Consider the following 19,246-nt stretch of genomic DNA (forward strand, 5'->3'; position numbering starts at 1 on the left):
CACCGGTGCCAAACCCATCTTCCCTGAAAGAAGGATGACAGCTTACCAATGGAAGGCTGCAGGGTGACGTCACTGTTCCACCTGAACAGTCACCTCTCGGTCACTATATGAGCCCCGTGGGCCCTCCAGCCCCTGCCAGTGGCACCTCCATGCCTCACGACAATAGCTGTGCTGATGCTGGGAGTCAGGGTGATAATGCATAGGCGGAAAGCAGACTCAGAGACAAGGCATTCAGTCTTCAATGCGCGATGCGCCCACCAAGCTCCAAGAGAAGGGAAAGAGAACCACACAAGTAAAGGATGCTTCGACACTAGGGAAGGACGTGCGTGCTAGCATGCAGACCTGCAGTTGGCTGACGTGTAGAAGAGGAGAGAGGCCCGTGTGGCTGGAGCAGGCCTGAGGGACGGAGGGAGGAGCCAGCCATACCAAGGGACGGGTGCAGTTGGCGTAGTTGTAGGGCTTGGTGTGATGAGGGTTTCTTATAAATAGGATGAACCTAGGGTGTCCCTAGTCTTCTAGCCAAGCCCAGGCTGCCCACTTGTCCCCAGGGATGGGTTGTGACCCATCTTAGCCAGGAGTAGCTCCGAGACCAGGCCACAGGAGCACTTACTGTCCTGTGTGTATCAGAGCCCTCAGGCCGGGGCTCTGGGGGCCTGGTACTCTGTACTGCAGCGTGTGGGTGGCATGTCCCCTATTCCCAGCCTGACAGGCCCTCTTTGCCCCAAGGGTCTGCTTGCTGGGTGTCTTGGCCCTGGTCATCAGCTGGGGTGCGCTGGGCTTGGAGGTGGCCGTGTCTGTGGTGAGTGGCAGGGGCCCAGGAATTGTCATTTGATGGGCTTTAGTGGGGAGGGGGAAGCCATACTCCTATAAGCTCTCATCCTGCCCTGGGTCACACAAAGCCATCTTTCTGATATGTCCCCTGAACAGAGGTGGTGCCTTGGGGAGCAGGATTTCCCCGAGAACCCTGGGTGGGCCTGGCTTCCCTCTGTTCACCAACCCTCTCTTGTCTTACCCACCTCAGGGTTCCAGTGACTTCTGCGTAGACCCTGACACCTTTGTAACCAAGATGGTGGAGGAGCACTCGGTACTGAGTGGGGGTGAGTCTGTGGCTACACGTGGGACTGACTGGCATGACCTAGGACAGACAGCAAGGGGGAAAAAGCTGAGGAACTCTTGCCCTCACAGGCCTTTGACCTCAGGGAGGCCTGGCGCAAGCCAGGAAGCCAGCACCCCCAGCTGCTTCTCAACAGGCAGCCAGGGGAGGCACGCTTGCTATACAGGAGGCTGCATCTCTGCTGGATCTCTGAGGCAGAAGCCCCAACTCTGTTTGTGAAGCACCTAGTTGGGAACAGAGAGGGTGGGAAGGCAGAAGGCTGAGCTGTAGTTGGGAGTGTGAGCTTTCTTGTAGTGGGGAAGAAAGGGCTAGGCCTAAGACATGATGCAGTGTCCTTGTAAAAGCATCCTGAGGTGGGCACAGCACACACCGGAATCCCAGCATTCAGGAGGCGATAGCAGTAGGAGCTTGAGTTCTGCACTCAACCTCGGTGAGACTGTCTCAAAAACCACAAAAGTGGGAAATAAACAAAAACTTCCCATGGCCGCCAGCTGACACGAAGGAAGCAAGAAGCTGTTGAAGAACCACAGGCCCCAGACAGTGGAGGTTTGAGCAGGCGGAAGTGGGTAGGGAGGGTCCCTCGGTGGGACCAACAGGACTTCTGGCACCCTGACTGTAGGGAGAAAGTGAGGCGCCATGGCCCTGGTCCTGAAGCCCCCTGCATCCCTCGAAACCCACTGGGATGCAGAACCTAAGGCTGAGTGTGGGTACTGGGGCCTCACTCCACCCAGTGCTTCAGAGCAGAGAGACCCACCTCCCAGTGCCCTCAACACTTCAGGGGCCCCATTCTGAGGACAGGGTCTTGGCTCAGCCTCACGCACATGCAGACACACATGCCTGTGTGTGTGTGTGAATGCATGTGCATACGAGTACATGGGAGCACACGCATGCAGACATGCACCACTTGCAAGCATCGGCACGTGTAGACACCCCAGACACAAACAGGCATGCTTGAGGACAACGGGAATGCACGTAGTTGCATGCAGACCCAGACAGGACCTGCGCTCAGCCCCCTCCCTCTCTTCACAGACATTTTGCAGTACTACTTGGCTTGCTCGCCCCGGGCCACCAACCCCTTCCAACAGGTGAGAGGCAGGCTGGTGAGAGGCAGGCTGGTCCTGTGGGCAGAGGCTGGAAGAGCCTCCAAGCCCAAATGCCGGAAGCCACTAGCCCCGTAGGCTCCGTGCAAACCCAGCTTGGGGATCCAAGCGTAGTCCTGTTGCCTTATCCTTGGGATGGCCTATGTGATGGGGGATCCTTGGGGTGCCTTTCATTCTTTGGGGGTTCCCTCAGCAGCCCTGCAGGACAGAGGCTAGCCGACTGGGGTATGTAAGCAGGTGTGGGGAAGTCCTGGGGGACACTTGTAGAATACCACCTGTTCAGGGGTCCTGGTGGCCGCATTTGAAGGGTTTGGCAGTCCCAGCTAGCCATATCCTGTACCTGTACCCAGTTACGCTAGTGGGGTGAGGGTACCCCTGCATTCTGAAGCCACATTCCCATTGAGAATGCTTTGGTTTGCTCTCTGAAGCGAGTGCAGACTTTTGTTACCACCTGAGGGGTGTGTATTTTGTCCCCTGTGTGGGTACCTTCAGGGGAGGGGTACCCTGTAGCCTGCAGGGTGGGCTCAGGCATAACCGGCCCACCTGGGGCCTTGAGGGATGCCCGTGTTGGGAGGGCTGGGGTAGGAGGAGCGGCTGACAGCCGCTGGATTCCACACTTCTCTGTGGAGCAGAAGCTGTCGGGCAGCCACAAGGCTCTGGTGGAGATGCAAGATGTCGTCGCTGAGCTGCTGCGGAGTGTCCCCCGGGAGCACCCAGCCACTAAGGTGAGGGGGCTGTGGGCAGGGTGGCACTGACCGCTGGGGACCCAAGGGTCTCGCTTGCTCCCCTTCTTTTCATCTTCCCTCCTTTTCCCGGGACATTTTCCACAGAGTTAGAAAATATTTGAGAGGCTGACAAGGTGGCTCAGAGTGGGAAGGGTCTCTGCCACCAAGCCTGACAACCTGAGTTCAGTCCCGCAGACCTACATGGTGGTCAGAAAGAAGTGATTCTGCGTGTTGTCCTCTGACCTTCGTGTGCTTACTGCGGCATGCCTATACACGTCACACACACACACACACACACACACACACCACATAAAATGCGATTAAATGTTTTTGTTCCTCACATCAAAAAGTAATACAAGTTTGGCATAGTGACATGGCTATAATCATAGGACTCTGGAGGCTGAGGCAAGATCTTGAATTCTAGGCTAACCTGGGCTACGTGGCCAAACCCCCATCTCAAAAAAAAACAAGGCCTGGCTGGATATTGTGGGACACACCTGACTCTGTGAACACTAGGGAAGGATCTGGCCTTCTAGGTCAGTCTGAGCTGCATAGTCTAGCCTCGGCTCCAGTGAGACCCTACGTCTCACTACCGTGGTGGTAAAGTGCTTGTCAGACCCCGGATTCCATCCCAGCCCTGCACAAAGAAAAGGTTTCCCTCTGAACTGTGACTGTGGAAGGTTCTGGTTTGTGGACACAACTCAGTCCATCACACCAGGGCCTTTCTGTCTTCCTAGCACGAACTCCCTGATCATAGGTGACCCTTTTATAATATTCTGCATCCAGGTGAGGTGGCACATTCCTTTAGTGCCAGCACTCAAAAGGCAGGATCCGGCAGATCTTTGTGAGTTCGGAGATAAGCAGGGCTACATAGTGAGACCCTATCTTTAAACAAAACAAAACGGCAACAACAAAAACAGAAAACATTTGCTACGCAGTAATCCTCCTGCCTGTGCTGCTAGAGTGCTGGAGTTGCAGGCTTGTCTACTACAACCAACCTAAAATAAAGCTATTATAAAATTTATTTTTAATTTTATTTTATGTGCATGGGTGTTTTTCCTGCGTGTGTGTACGTGCACGCGTGCGTGTATGTGTGTGTGTGTGTGTGTGTGTGTGTGTGTCTGTACACCATGGGTTTATTCAGTTCCTGTATGGGCCAGAGGACATCAGATTCCCTGGAACTAGAATCATAGACAGTTTTGAGGCACCATGTAGGTGCTGGGAATCCAACCTGAGTCCTCTAGGAGGGCAGCCAATTTTCTTAACCTGTTGAGCCATTTCTTCTGCCTCCAAAATAAGATTTTTAAGAGTAGAATGGCCCATAGTGAGTTTCTCCACTATCTGTGAGGAAAATCTAGCCAGGTATGATAATATGCACCTCTAATCCCAGCACTGAAGAGGCTGAGGCAGGAGGATTATGAGTTTGAAACTACTTATAGTATAGCAAGACTCCTGATACAATTAATTAAATCTGTCTTCTTAGCAGTGACCACATTAGACAGGTATCTATAGGTATCCTGATTCCTCTGTTCCCAAGGCACAGAACCCAAACTCACCATTTCTGAAAACCCTAGTGGGGTTCAGGGATGGGTTCAGGAGGCGGGTTTCTTAGTTGTGAGATGGAAGGAAGGGGCGGGGGCTCCTTGGGGTGTTCTCAGTCATTATGCTGACACCAAATGATGTGTGAACTCTCCGCCCCAGGATCCCTTGCTCCGAGTCCAGGAGGTGCTAAATGGCACGGAAGTGAATCTCCAGCATCTCACCGCCCTGGTCGACTGCCGCAGCTTGCACCTGGTAAGGCTACTGGGCAGCTGGGGCGGGGAGGTGGGGAGCCACCAGAAAGAAGTGGGTGGTCCTTGGGGTGCTGGTGGGTCTTCTACCCCACCTCATGGAAGGGACATCCAGTGTGGCCTAGCAAGTAGATCTCACCGCCTGTCCTCAATTCTCTCCCTGTCCCTGTTTTGTGTCCCGTTCTTCCTGCTCAGGACTACGTGCAGGCACTGACGGGCTTCTGCTATGACGGGGTGGAGGGCCTCATCTACCTGGCCCTCTTTTCCTTTGTCACGGCCCTTATGTTCAGCTCCATCGTCTGCAGCATCCCACACACCTGGCAACAGAAGAGGTAAGGTTTTCACTGGGCCTGGAGCTTGGGCGGAGGTGAGAGGTGTGCGCATCCTCACCCCGGAATACTTTCCCGGCTTCTGAACCGCACTGGCAGCTGCCGGCTGTCAGGTGAGCCTGTGGTGATGAGAGCTATGATGGAGACAGATGTCCATCCCCGTTCAGGCAAGGGTAGAGCCAGCCTCTCCTGCCCCCTTGTGTTAGCTTAATGCTCTACACCCTGACGACTGCAGCAGAGCGTGTCTCAGGGACAGATGTGCACAGCTGTGCGTGGCAAGGGCTTGGCTTCAGCAGTAGGAAGTTCTGGTGACCATATCCTGCTTGGGGCCCAGATGGCGCCCCTGTGTCTTTATCTTTGAAGTCTGGAGTCCTCATGGCCCCCTCCTCCTTTTCCTCAGTGTAGGACTAGGCTGAGGAGACATGGAGAGTCAGGTTTCCTTCCTTGATGCATCTCCCCTCCCTCCCTCCACTGGGGCCATGGTACTGTGTGTGACCCAGCTCAGATGACAGGTCTAACAAGTCAGGCTTGTCCCCTGTGCCTGTGTTGTTCTTCTGTTTCTTTCCCTTTGATGGTGATAGAATTAGTGATGGTGAGGTGGGTTGTGATGGCCAGAAGTGGTGACACAACTTTAATCCCAGCACTTGGGAGGCAGAGGCAGGTGGCTGTCTGTCAGTTCAAGGCCAGCCTGAACTGCACAGAGAGTTAGTTCTAGGACAACCAGGACTATAAAGAGAGAATTTACCTCAAAACAAACAAACAAACAGAAAAACAGCTGGGTGGTGGTGGCACACACCTTTGTGCAGAGGCAGGTAGATCTCTGACTTCAAGGCCACCTTGGTCTGCAGAGTGAGTTCCAGGATAGCCAGGGCTACATAGAGAAACCCTGTCTATAAATCCCAACCAACCAACCAAACAAACAAACAAACAAAACCCAAACAGAAAGACAAAAACAGAGGGTGGTAATGGTGATGGGGAGGGGAATGGACCGTCTGTGGGGGTGATTATGAGGATGATGTTTGAGGTGGGGCTAGGGATGAATGCAGAAGTCGTGATGACGGCGCCACTGCTGCTCATGAAATGAGGGTGGTTATCAGGGCAGTAATGGCAGTAATGACTCCGATGCAGGCAGTGGGTGTGTGCTGATATTTGTGGTATGGCCATGGTAGCAGTGTTGGTACAGCCTAATGACGGGGGTGATGATGAAGGTGGTGGTCATAGCAACAGCAGGGATGGTAAGAGATGATTCTGGTGGCGGTAATGGTTACACTTGTGACTCTGGCTACGATGGAGATGCTGGGGGCTACGGCAGACATCACGGTGGTAGTGAAGGCCATGATGATTCTGGGGACAATGGAGGTGATGGTGGTGGTGATGGTACAAGTCACAGTGCTGCCGATGGTGATGATGCCAGGGATGGTGGGGATTGGTGATTCTAGCAGTCATGATGGTGGCCATTGTGTGACAGTGGTAGGTGGCAGTGATGACGATGATGGCAATCAATGGTGACATTCATGGAGCCTGTAGGTGGCAGAGATGAACCCAGTCAAAAGCCATGGAGTGGCGGAGAGCCTCAGAACTCCATGTTTGTGTTTAGGTCCCAACTCTACCCTTGCTCACTATGTGGCTGAACAGGTTGTGGCGTTGCTCTTGTAAAAGCAACCTATGAGAGGACGTGTGGAGCCGGAGCGATGGCTCGGGGTGAAGAGTGCACACTGACTCTTGCAGAGGACCCATGTTCGGTTCCAAGCACCCATGCTGGCCAGCTAACGATTGCTTGAACTCTGGCTCCAGGGGAGCCAGCACCCTCTACTGGTCACCATGAGCACCTGCACTCAGGTGCCCAGACGCCTTCCCCACACAAGTGCACAGAATTAAAAGTAAAAAGTTACTCTCCTTTTAAAGGGCAATACATTGCGGGCCAGGTGAGAGCTGTGAGGGTCCTGCCTGGGCTCAGTTGTGATCACGCCAGCAGCTCCACTCTCCCAGCTCTGAGTGCTCCCCACCCAGTGGCCCAGCCTCGCACGCCGTGTGGGACAGTAGAGCACAGGGGCGCTCCAGAACCACCTAAGTCTGGCCCACAGCCACAAACAGGGAGTAGAGGGTGGGAAGCCAGAGGGGAGCAGAGCAGGTCGCCTCAGGCCACCCAAGGTTGAGGACAGGCCTTGCAAAACCAAAAGAGACCATCTTAGCTCAAGCGAAGGTGCAGTGCTGGATGACATCTCAGAGGACCATGATGACCGAGCCCATAGCCCTGCCACGCGTCAGTGCTCCAGGCTAAGGACACTGAGCCGCTGCCACTGTCGCTGTCCCTCCCTACAGAGGCTCAGATGAGGATGGGGAAGAAGAGACGGCAGCAGGGCCACGGCAGGCGCACGACAGCCTTTACCGAGTGCACATGCCCAGTTTGTACAGCTGCGGGAGCAGCTACGGCAGCGAGGCCAGCATCCCAGCCGCCGCCCACACCGTCAGCAATGCCCCGGTCACAGAGTACATGTGAGTTGTGGAGGTCAGGAACAGGCCACGCACAGAGGCTGTTGGGGAGCCGGTGCCTGCATGGCTGCATGGGGGTGTTGGGGGGGGCTCTCATTAAGGCTGGGCAGCCAGGACTTCAGGTAGAATGGCCTGGCACTAACCTGTGACCAGATGAACACAGTCAAAAGCCATGGGGTGCGGGGGGCACATGGCCAGGTCGAGGGTGTGTCGTGTACCTTTGTGGTGGCTGGTAATAGGCTCTGACTGTGCCAGGGAGGCCGGCACATATTGAGGACTGTTCTGAGCTTGATACTGTAGTTAGCACTGGCAGAGCTGGCCCAGCATGGGACCTATCTGGCTCCACGGTATGCACCACTATGATCCCAGCACTCAGTAGGTAGAGGCAGGAGGATTGGGAGGTTAAGGTCATCCTTGGCAACATAGCAAGTTCAGGGCCAGCCTGGGCTACATGAGACCCTATCTAAACCAATAACAAATACCACCAAAACACCACCAGAGAGACGGGCCCTTCCCCCAGAGTAGGGACCGTGCGGCCCTGACTGTTCACTGCTTCTCTCCCCTTCCACTCAGGAGCCAGAATGCCAATTTCCAGAATCCCCGCTGTGAGAACACCCCCCTCATTGGGCGCGAGTCCCCACCGCCCTCAGTAAGTCTCAGGGCAGGAGGGTGGATGGGGAGACTCTTGGGCTTGAGGGCTCTGCCTGTCTGCCGCCACAGTTCCCTGGCATGCTCTCACGGGCTGCCTGGACTCTTGAGAAAGCTTGAGCCTGCACCACCAGGGCCTGACTAGATGGGACCGGGAGGGTCTCGCCATCTTTGCCAGCCTTGGGGAGCCTGGGGGTCACTGTGGACAGCGTCTGGGTGCCGCTGCGCAGCAGGACAGCCCTCAGGTCTGCTGCGACATGAGCAGCCAGCCAGCGGGGCCCCAGTGCTCGCCCACCTCCCCTGGGCTTCGCAGTGCCTCGGCCTGGCAGCCTCGCCATTAAAGCCAGCCTTGCCTCTTTCCTTCTTCCCCTTTCTCCGTCCCTCTTCCTCCTCTCACCCTCCTCGTCCCTTCTCCTCTTCCCTCCTCCTTATAATCCTCCCTCCTCCTCTTCTCTCCCTCCTCTTCCTCCCTCTTCCTTACACCCTCCTCCTCTTACACTCCTCCTCTCCCTCCTCCCTCCTCTTCTTCCCTCCTCTCACCCCTTCCCTTCTTCTCTCACCCTCCTCCTCCCTCCTCATACTCCTCCCTCCTCTTCTTACCCTCCTTCTCCCTCCTCTTATACTCCTCCTCCTTCCTCCTCTTCCCTCCTCCCTCACCCTCCTCCTCCCTCCTCTCACCCTCCTCTGCCTCCTTTCTTCTCCTTCTCCCTCTCCCTCCTCTCCCTCTCCTCCTCCCTCCTCCTCCCCCTCCTCCGCCTCCCTTTTCTCCCTCCCCCTCCTCCACTCACCCTTCCTCCTGTCTCTTCTCCCTTTTCCCTTCCTTCCATTTTTCTCCTCCCTCCTGCATTTCCTCCTCCCCTCCCTCCTTCCTTCCTTCTTCCCTCTTTCTCTGCCTTTCTTCCTTTCTGTCCCTAAACCTCCAGCCATGTCTCCGCCCCAGGCTGTTGTAGCCCAGACCTGATGTCCTGTCCCAGCCCCCGGAGTGAGATGTAGGCAGAAGGATCAGGGTTGATTTGGTGCCGGAGAGAAGGTGCTGTCGGAAAGGCGGGGCCCTGGGCTTCCCTGAGGGCCGGGCTATGAGGACAGGACCTGAGAGGCTAAAGGCCGCCTTGCTTTAGAAACACCCACTATGTGTCAGTCACATTGCCCAGTGTCCCCTAGCACAGGGCGGGGCTGGGATACCCAGGACCTGGACCAGGGACTGTCAGGCCTCTGTGTCACATTCGACTGCCCTCACCCTTGGCCCTCTGGTCTCATGGTCCACTTGGGGCCGGCCACGCCTGGCGTTGAGGACACCCCTCTCTCTCTCTCTCTCCTGCATCCCTCCCACCCTGGGCCCTCCTAGCGCTACCTGGCTGCCCTGGACTCTGGCAGCCATGCGGGCTGGCAATTTAAACCCATGGACAGCGCCCGAACACTGTGGTAGCTGTACCGTCAGAGTGACAGGTACTGACCGCCCAGCCCCCCGTCCCGCACGGCCGTCCGCCTGTACCTCCATGCTTGTACCCTCTGCTCGCCACTGTCCTCCACCCTGTTCGGGGCTCTGGAGGCCTCTGAAGTGGTCCCGAGCCCACTGATGTCACAGGGTACCCTGGTTCCAGGCTTGACTCTGCCATCAGCTGTAGGTGGCCCAGCCCATCTTGTCACTTCCATCCAGGCCCCTGTGGGCATCTGACCTGGGTCCCTGGGTATGCGGTCCTGCGTGTTGACCTATGCACAGGGTCCACACAGGCGTGTTCATATGGGCGTGACCGTCTGCCCCCTGTCCCCGCGCTTGCTTGGACTCCTCCAGGCCTCTCTGGGCTCCCACCTCCTGTCCCATCCCACCAGTTGTCCCATTCCAGCCCCTATTCCTTGTCACCTCTGCATGTCCACGGAATGACATGGCTCTGGGCCCGGCTCCTCCCACCCCCGCGCCATGGCCGCCTCACAGGCTGCTTGCAACCTTAACCTAGAATGTCTCAGGAAAGCACTCAGGACCCCGGGAGCATTGTCTCTCTCATCTGGGAACTGTGGAGCCAGCCTGTGCTCCCTGGGGTGGGGTGGGTGGGGTGGGTGGGGGTGGGTGGGGGTGGGTGGGTCAACCTGCCTGGTCTTCTGAGTGCTGGCGACCTTTGTCCCTGCCTCAGGCATGCAAACTCACACTGCCTGGCCTTGGCACATGCTTGGAGGCGTGTTCCTCTGCAGACAGACACAGACAGACAGACAGACACACACGCACACACGAACACACTACCCAACCTTCACACCTGTGGTATTGTTAAGGTGGCCAAGATGTATAGGCCATCTGCAGAACCAGGCAGTCACCTCTGTCCCGAGTCACACATCTGTTAGTTAGTTTTCCCATCCATGGGGTGGGGCCAGGTCACTCCAGCCTGAAGGGTCCCCATTTCCTGGGGGCGATGGAATTGAATGGCTGGGGAGGGGGGCTGAAGCCTCCTAACTCTGGTGGGCTGGGCAGCTGCGGTCTGCGGCCTAGCTTCCTGTGGGCCTGCCCTGGGGAGCCCTGAGCCAGGGCAGGGCTCTGAGGTGGAGGTACAGAGGCGGGGTCCGTGTGGCCCTCCTGTCCTCAGCGTGTGTGACACATTCAGAGCCTTTGAACTGACTTACTGGAGGCGGCCAAGATCTGACTGGAACTCTGAAAGTGACTTAGTGACAGAAAGGGGACTGGATGTGCTTCACTGGGAAGGGAGCTTGCCTCTATGGTCCAGCCTTGGCTACAGAGACTGACTTTGTACTCTAGGTATCATCACTTCCCTTATCTGTACTCGGTCCCTGGTCCAGCCCTGGGCCAGTGGTCTCTTACCTTAGGATGCTGCCAACCATGCTTCCCACTGCTCTATTCTGCCCCCAAGGGTCAGCTGTGGCTCGCCCTACCCAGGACCACATCAAAGAGGCTGCTGGCTGCTCAGCCCCGCCCAGGACCCCACCTGACCCTGGTCCCTCCTTCCCTCTCTCCTCCAGTACACCTCCAGCATGAGAGCCAAATACCTCGCCACGAGCCAGCCTCGCCCCGACTCCAGCGGCAGCGGGCACTAGACCGCGCACCGGCCAGCCATCTGCCCCCACGTGCCAATGCCCCACCCTTCCTATGCCAGCACTGCTGCTTCCGCCCTGCCGGACCCTCCGCAAGCCACACCGGGCACACATGAAGGCCCCCGCTCTACCCACCCTGCAGGAGGCATGGAGGTGCCCAGCATGAGCTCCGGGCCAGCCTGAGTATTGAGGCTTCTGGGGCACCCACCTGGACAGATGCTGCCACCAGCAACCTGACCCTGCCTGCCTCCATCTCCCCTGTCTTCCTGTCCTCTTGGGCTCTCTGAGCCCTGCTCTGTGCCAGGTGCTTCCACCCCATGTTCCTCCTACAGGTGACCCTTCGTGCTGTCCCTTGCACTCCAGGAGCTCCCCTCCCCGCAGCTGCATCAAGCCTTTCCTGGTACGGCCTTTCCTAGCCGCTGGCACGTCTGAGGAGCACTTCTCTGTCCGTTCACAGGCGGTGGACCCCGTGCCTGGTGCCCGCCTGCTCACCACTGAACGGCCCCTCCACACACACTCGTCTTTGCACCGTCCAGCGCCTGCCTTCCCTTACCCACCCGGCTTGCTGGGCTCCTCACGTCGGTTCTGAGCTGCCTCTTGGGTGGGGCCATTCCTACACCTCTTGCCCACGTGACTCTCCCTCAGCACCCAGCCAGCCCTCCCCAGACAGCAGGTGCCATGCCGAGCCTAGGTCCATTCCTGACCTCTCAGCGCTGGCCACCGTCTTGGTGCCAAACCCTCCTTCCCTCTCATTCCTGAAGAGTGGCCGCTTCCTCATCCCCTTTGGTTTTGCACTGACCACACTTGTCATCTCCAGGGCGGTCTGGGACACAGGCGACGCAGGACACTGCCCACTTTCCTCTCGGTCTCATTCCCACCCAGGACAAGTGGCAGTGCCCTCTGGAGCCCAACCTTGGGGGCTGGACCTGTGATGGCTGTGAATGTGCCCCCAGCCTCAGAAGGCCCCCGCTGGGACTAACCACTAACCTCACTCTCGGCTGCCATGGGCACTCCCGGCGGACCCTGAGCCAGTAAGCGTGACCCAAAGTCTAGCCTGGAGCCAGGGCTAGAGCGGTCATTTCTTTGTGGGGTGCTGCCAGGGAGGGGCCAGACCCACAGGCTACTCAAAGGGCCTAGAGATCCCTCCCCAGGCAGGTGCTGCCCCAGGAGGAGCATGTCCTGGGGACCGGGGACCGAAGTCTGCGTGGCCTCGGTTCCCCTTACCCAGAACACCACTTGCCTAAGGTGCTTTTGGCTTTAGTGTGTGATGTTTGCCGTGCTTCCGGCTGCGAGGGGCTGAATTAGCTTCCAAATCAGGACCTAGAGCCTCTATCCTGGACCAGCCAGCCAGTGTGAGCTCTGGTCTGTGGGACAGCCGGCTATAGGTCAGTGGGACAGCATGTGGCAGGAGGGGCAAGGCTGGGACCCTGTGGTAGTTGGTTTACAGACCTGTGGCCCTCCTAAAGCAACCTGGCAGCTACAGATCCCAGAATCCCCCGGGGCTTCAGCTCCCCCAGAGGGGAGAGGCTCCACATGGCTTTTCTTCCCAAATAACCCCTTTCTTTGTGCTGGTGTCTGGGACCAAAAGGAGTGGGCAGAGGACTCAGAGGGCCTAGGGGTCCCAGTCTGGGCACCTATAGCTCCTGAGCATGACAGAACCTCAGTGCAGGGGACCCTGCCCTTGGCTCCAACTGGCCTGGTGCCAGGGACCTCCAGGGCCACAGAGGCCCAGCTGCACCCAGCCTGCCCACTGTGGGTGTGTCCCTGGCCTAGGGTCCAGAGGGAGCTCTGGGAAACCCCTGCCTGGGTGCCTGGGTGTGTGCCCTAGGGCCTCTCAGAAGCACAAATGCTGTCCCCCTGGCCGTGAGCTGGCCACAAGGTGAATGTATATAGCATGAGAGGCTGTGATCCTGTGCTGTCGTGGGAGTCCTGACCGTCGTGTGCGTGCGTGCCCCCATCTGTGACGTTTCACTCACCGAGGCTGAAGAAAGGAAGCAAAGGGAGATGAAAAAGGGGGTTCTCGCCCCGACCTCTGCGGGGGAGACGGCTCTGACCACTGTGCTCTGCTTCGCTCTGTTTCCTGATTTCTGGGGTGTCGCTTACCTACTCAGTCCCAGTGGTCCCCAGTCCCTCTTACCCCAGGGGACCCTACAGCTCTGGTGGGTAACAAGGAGGGCTGAGCCACCAAACCAGAGGCAGGAGGAAGGATCTGGCTGGGAAAACTGATAGGACTGGAGGCCCCGCCCCCAACAAACAAGCTCTAGTTCATGTGCGTAGCAGAAGATCCTGGCCCCGAGCATCCTCCAGGCCCTTCTCCCTGGGCCGCTCTCCCACCCTCTATCACTATGCAATTCCTGACCCCAGCTCCAATGCCTGCCCTGACAGGTCCCAGCTCTGCCCAGCCCAGAAGGAGGTTAGCTCCTGGGCCACAGGTGACCAGGGTCCCTTTCTTTGTTTTTAATCACAACGGTGGTGTGCCGCGCCCTTCCTCCTGTATATGATTTTGTGAGATTTGCCTCCTGGTTACTGTCCCTCTGCCTGCATCTGCCCCCAGTGGACAATGTCATCTGAATCGAGCCAGCCCCAAGTTCCCCTCCAGCCTCCGTAGGGCCATGGCTGTGTGTTACTGTTGCTGTGCTTTCAGTTTTTAAACTGGGTTTGGGGTTTGATTTTTATTCCTTTGGGGAACTTTATTTTTCTTGACAAATAACTAAAGTTCTTGTCCATGTAATTTCTGTGGTCTCTATTCAGCTTGGGTTTCATGTTTTAAAATAAACAATTTTCAAAAACAGCGCTCTCTCTCTTTCATCCTGAACACTGTACACAGGGTAGTTACTCGTAGCTCAGGCTAGGGACACAGGGACAGTGAATGAGGTCTATGGGAACAATTCACTGGAAAGGAGCCAAGAGTGATTACTATCTACTATTCATTTCAACGGGATTGCTCTAACTGCTGAGTCAGGAAGAGATGGAGGAGGTAGAGAAGTTGGGGACCAATCAGAAAGCTCTATACTAGAGCATGGCTCCAAGGAGGGGCTGGGGCTCAATGGTAGAGTCCCTGCCTAGAATCCCCCAGGAAGGGGCTGGGGGTGTGGCTCAATGGTAGAGCCCCTGCCTAGAATCCCCCAGTGAGGGGCTGGGGTGTGGCTCAATGGTAGAGCCCCTGCCTAGAATCCCCCAATGAGGGGCTGGGGGCGTGGCTCAGTGGTAGAGCCCCTGCCTAGAATCCCCCAGTGAGGGCCTGGGTGTGGCTCAATGGTAGAGGCCCTGCCTAGAATCCCCCAGTGAGGGGCTGGGTGTGGCTCAATGGTAGAGGCCCGGAGTAAGGGAATTGTATGTGAAAGCTGGACCAAGGTTTGTGGGAAGCAAGGGCCCAGCAGGATGCACTGGTTCCCTCCCCGCCCCACCCAGGGGAGTACTTGCTGGTCTGTATCCACAATGCCCAGAGGCTCCAGTGGGACATTTATGCTGAGGGGAGCGGACAGCGGTTCTGCTGAGAATGCTTGTGCTGGCACCTGCTGCTTGGGCCACACTGATAGCCCGCCCGAGGCAGCACATGAACCTCTACTTGACTCCCATACTGCCTAAGTCAGACATTAGAAGGCCAGGGATGTGTTCAGGACTTTGAGCATTCACCTAACCCATGGTTCTCCTGTCAGCACTACCAAGGGGGAAAACCGAATAAATCAGAGGGGAATATATTTAGTATTACATGGAACTTAGGCAAGCAAAAGCCTGCAGTTCTTCCTTCCTGGTTGTATCCCTTGATCTGGGGGAGTCCCAGTGTGGGATGTCATTAATTGTGGCCACCAGGTGGCACCCAAGGACCATGGTGGGTTGTGGTGAGGGTGGATGCCTGGACAGGACCTTGAAAACACTAAGCAAACTTCAGGGTCCAATACGGGGTGCCTCTTGGTCCTGGGGTCCCGAGTTACCAAGTGTCTTTACATATGTAGTTGGACAGGAAGCAGGGATGGTCAGTTTTTATGTATTTCCCCCTTCTCTTATTTTACTTATTTTAATATTTTATGTGTATGAGTGTTTTGCCTGCATGTATGTCTTTGCATCACATGCATGAAATACCGGCAGAGGCCAGAAGAGGGCATCAGGCCAGGTCTAAGCCACCATATGGATGCTGGGATTCGAACCCCAGATCCTCAGGAAGCACAGCCAGTGCACTTAGCAACTGAAGGTCTCTCTCCAGTCTTACTTTTCAAGACGAAGTCCAGGCTGGCCTTGAATTCTATGAATCCAAGGATGTTCGTGTGATGCTTGTTTGAACCCAGGACTTGGTTCATGCTTGATAAGCTCTATCGACTGAGCCTTGTTTTCCATTATCATAGATGCGTGTGTGTGTGTGTGTGTGTGTGTGTGTGTGTGTGCGCACTAGAGGGGACAGAAGGTAGAGGGGATGAACAGGTCAGAGCACGTGATGAGTGGAGCTATCTTAATAAAACTAATTACTGTATACAATGGAAATACACCAATAAAAAAATTATTGCCCAGAGACCAGTGAGATGATACAACTGGTTAAGGTACTTATGGTTAAGCCTAATGACCTAACTTGCACATGTGTACCTGACACACGAAAACCACTCCCCAGGGCTGGAGAGACGGCTCAGTGGTTAAGAGCACTGGTTGTTCTTCCAGAGGTCCTGAGTTCAAATCCCAGCAACCACATGGTGGCTCACAACCATCCGTAATGGGATCAGATGTCCTCTTCTAGAGTCTCTGAAGACAGCTACAGTGTATTTATATATAAGTTAATCTTTTTAAAAAATGTTTTTAAAAACTCCCCAGAGCCGGGCGGTGGTGGCGCACGCCTGTAATCCCAGCACTTTGGGAGGCAGAGACAGGCGGATTTCTGAGTTCGAGGCCAGCCTGGTCTACAGAGTGAATTCCAGGACAGCCAGGGCTACACAGAGAAACCCTGTCTCGGGGGGGGGGGGGGGAACCCACAAAAAGAAAAAACACTCCCCAATATTTTTAACCTTTTTAAGAAAAAGTATGTGTATAGGCGTCTGCCTGAATGTGCACTACTCATGCCGGGTGTCTGCAAAGGTCAGAAGACGGTGTTACATCCCCTAGGATTGGGGACAGTTGTGGACAGCTGTGTGAGTGTTGGGAATCAAAGCTGGGTACTTCCTCAGCAGGAGCAGCAAGTACTCTTAACCACAGAATCATCTCTCCAGCCTCAGCTTAAAAAAATTAGCCAGGCGGTGGTGGCGCACGCCTGTAATCCCAGCACTCTGGGAGGCAGAAGCAGGCGGATTTCTGAGTTTAAAGCCAGCCTGGTCTACAGTGAGTTCCAGGACAGCCAGAGCTACACAGAGAAACCCTGTCTCGAACAAAAACAAAAACAAAACAAAACAAAATTTAAAAAATTTAATGCCAAGCAGCACAAGGTGGGCCTTGGAGAATGTGTCACAGGCTAGGCCAATGTGTCTGATAAACTGCTGTGTCTGCCCCAGGGCCTTCTGCTTCCTCCTGAGACCTCAGCCCAGAATACAGAGAGCAGGATGAAGCGACCCAGAGGAGTCCGACTTCTGCCATGGGAGGTCCAGCCGCAGGGAGAGAGATGGCTCAGTGACTTTGCTCGTTGCTTTTCCCAGCCTTCTACCCAGGTCCCTCCAAACCCCACCCTGGGGTGCCTTTGTCTGGGCTGTGCCAAGCTGGAGCACCCACAAACACATGCTGACTTTTGCTCATACATTGTGGTTTTGGCCTTCCGGCTCAGGCAGTGAGGAACCTCTTCCAGGAAGTCAGCCCTGCTGACCCCAGAGGGGAGGGAAGTTGAGGGAGGGAAGTTGAAAGTCAGCCCTACCCTGCCACCCTCCCCCAGACCCAGCTCAGCTAGTCCTGACCAGGCAACCTGCCACTCAGCAGGAGAGGAAGCTGAGGACCTTCCTGCTTCTGCACCCTCCAGACTCTCTGTAGCTTGCATTTGCAGTTTTACTTTTATTGGGGGTGGGGGAGGGGAGGAGCATCATTCAGTAGGTAGCCTAGGCTGGCCTTGAACTCTTGGCTATTCTGCCTCTGCTTCCCAGTCGCTGAGATTCACAAGTATGAGATGTCAGGGTACCTGGCATTTTATAAACTTTTGAAAGCCCCACAGTGATGGGTGGTTTGGGACAGGACAACCCGACAGTAATCGACCAGAGAGGGCTCCTTCCTTGCTCAGACCCTTATCGAAGCGGGTGGGCAGCCAGGCAGTGGTGGCGCAGGCCTTTAATCCCAGCACTTGGGAGACAGAAGCAGGAGGGGCACCCAGTGGATTTCTGAGTTCGAGGCCAGCCTGGTCTACAGAGTGAGTTCCAGGACAGCCAGGGCTACACAGAGAAACCCTGTCTTGAAAACACAAATCAATCAGTCAGTCAGTCCGCTTGCATCCCTTCTCAGGAGAAACTCTCCTGGCCCCGGCCCGCTCTGCCTGGAGTAGTTGAAGCTGGCTATACCGTTCCCGGGCCCTTCCTCCACTTGGCTTGTTTCTCAGATGATTTTTTTGACCTCACTTGGGAACCCATGCTGGCCCCGATCTCAAGATCCTCACAATCCTGCCTCAGCAGCCTTGCGGATACTAAGTAAGAGACCTATGCCACCTCACTGGGTGCCCCTCCTGCTGTGTCGAGGGTATGTTCCTCCAGGCTCAGGGCCATTTGGACCACTGTGAGTCCCTTTGGCTCCAATCCCAATGGGAACCCCTCCCTGGCTGACCCCCCCCCCCGACTCCATGCCCATGAGGTCGGTGCCTCTGTACCTCACCTCTGTGGGGAAGCTGATGCCAGCTGCAAGGGGCTTTGGAGGAGCAGAGCAGAGGGCAGCAGGCCTCTGACTCATCCTGGCAGGAAGGAGGCCCATGGCCTGTGTGCAGATGGTTCCATCGTGACCTTTACACTCACACACACACACACACACACACAGACACACACACACCGCAAATGTCAGCTTCCTTATCCAGAAGTGGGGCCCTGAGCCACCGCCACCAGCCTCTGTATGAGGAGGACAATAGCCACCACTGAGGATCCCCTACTCTGAAAATCCCACACAGCTGCCCCAGGCCTTAAAAAGCCAAACTGCAAAGTGCAGTCAGGCCCTGGGCAGTCACCGCACAAGACAAGAGCAGTTACCAGCAAGGGCCAAACACAGTCCACTTGGGGGTGCTGAACCCACGATTGTGAGAGTGCAGAGGGGCAGATCTCTAATCAAATGGTGTGGGGAAGGACACAAAGGACATGGGGTGGCAAGTGCCAGCCGTCTACAGAGGGGGGTGGCAGGGGGCACTGCTAGCCCACGGCTCTCAGAGGCTTCGCTGCAAAGCAGAAGAGACAAGAGACCACAGGAAGGGGGTGTGCTGGGGACGCTCCCCTCCCCCACCAGCCACCCTCCGTGGCTGGATTTGAGGAAGGTCCCTGAATTGCCTCAGAAAGATCTGAGTCCTCGCCGGTTCCACCCACAAGTGAGCAGCCTGGGGGTACTGCCCATCCTCAGAGGATCCCTCTAAGCTTCTCATGACAGATGAGAGGCCAGACAGTGTCAGCAGAGTTGATAGGGAACCAAGATCTAGAGGGGGTCATTCGTCTCAGCAGCCTGGCTGCCTGACTTAAGGTCATCCTGATTTAGCCTGCTTTGAGCCTCAGTTTTCCTGTCTGTAAAACGGGTCTCTGGCCAGCTCCCAGTAGCCACTGGTTTCTCCTCCAGGAAGGTCTGGGCTCCTATCTATCACGAGCGATATTGACACAGGGCATGACCTGATCAAGCAGTTACCTCCATCAGCGCTGCCCAACCCCCACCTCCCAACATGGTACCAACCCATCAGAGACAGCTGGCCACACTTCCTCTACTTTAACACTAAGTTTCCCTCCAAGTAGTTAAGCTTGTTGGATTCCTACCAATTACCTTCTTCTCCATGTCACAACCCAGTCTCCCCTGTCTCATCTGAAAGTCCCCTGGAATCACCTTGATGGACAGGTGGCGTAGCCCCAACTCCCAAGCAAGACGAGGGCCCCTTGGG

General features: G+C 56.1%; 1 protein-coding gene across 2 annotated transcripts in view; it reads left to right on the top strand.

The window, feature by feature from the left end:
• Positions 1-14,026, top strand: part of Ttyh3 (tweety family member 3) — a 28,656-nt gene extending 14,630 nt beyond the window's left edge. Inside the window, exons 6-15 of one of the 2 annotated variants that reach the window (XM_052168375.1) lie at positions 727-799; positions 1,022-1,097; positions 2,144-2,199; positions 2,847-2,939; positions 4,641-4,733; positions 4,925-5,061; positions 7,381-7,554; positions 8,125-8,200; positions 9,545-9,645; positions 11,164-14,026. In XM_052168375.1, coding sequence (XP_052024335.1) covers positions 727-799; positions 1,022-1,097; positions 2,144-2,199; positions 2,847-2,939; positions 4,641-4,733; positions 4,925-5,061; positions 7,381-7,554; positions 8,125-8,200; positions 9,545-9,625 — 859 coding nt within the window. In that variant the 3' untranslated portion in view covers positions 9,626-9,645; positions 11,164-14,026. The remainder of the gene's footprint in view (positions 1-726; positions 800-1,021; positions 1,098-2,143; positions 2,200-2,846; positions 2,940-4,640; positions 4,734-4,924; positions 5,062-7,380; positions 7,555-8,124; positions 8,201-9,544; positions 9,646-11,163) is intronic. The other variant, XM_052168376.1, reaches the window with a different exon arrangement.
• Positions 14,027-19,246: the final 5,220 nt, after the last annotated feature.

Source organism: Apodemus sylvaticus, chromosome 22, assembly GCF_947179515.1.
Source record: "Apodemus sylvaticus chromosome 22, mApoSyl1.1, whole genome shotgun sequence".
In the NCBI taxonomy this organism is placed as follows: domain Eukaryota; kingdom Metazoa; phylum Chordata; class Mammalia; order Rodentia; family Muridae; genus Apodemus; species Apodemus sylvaticus.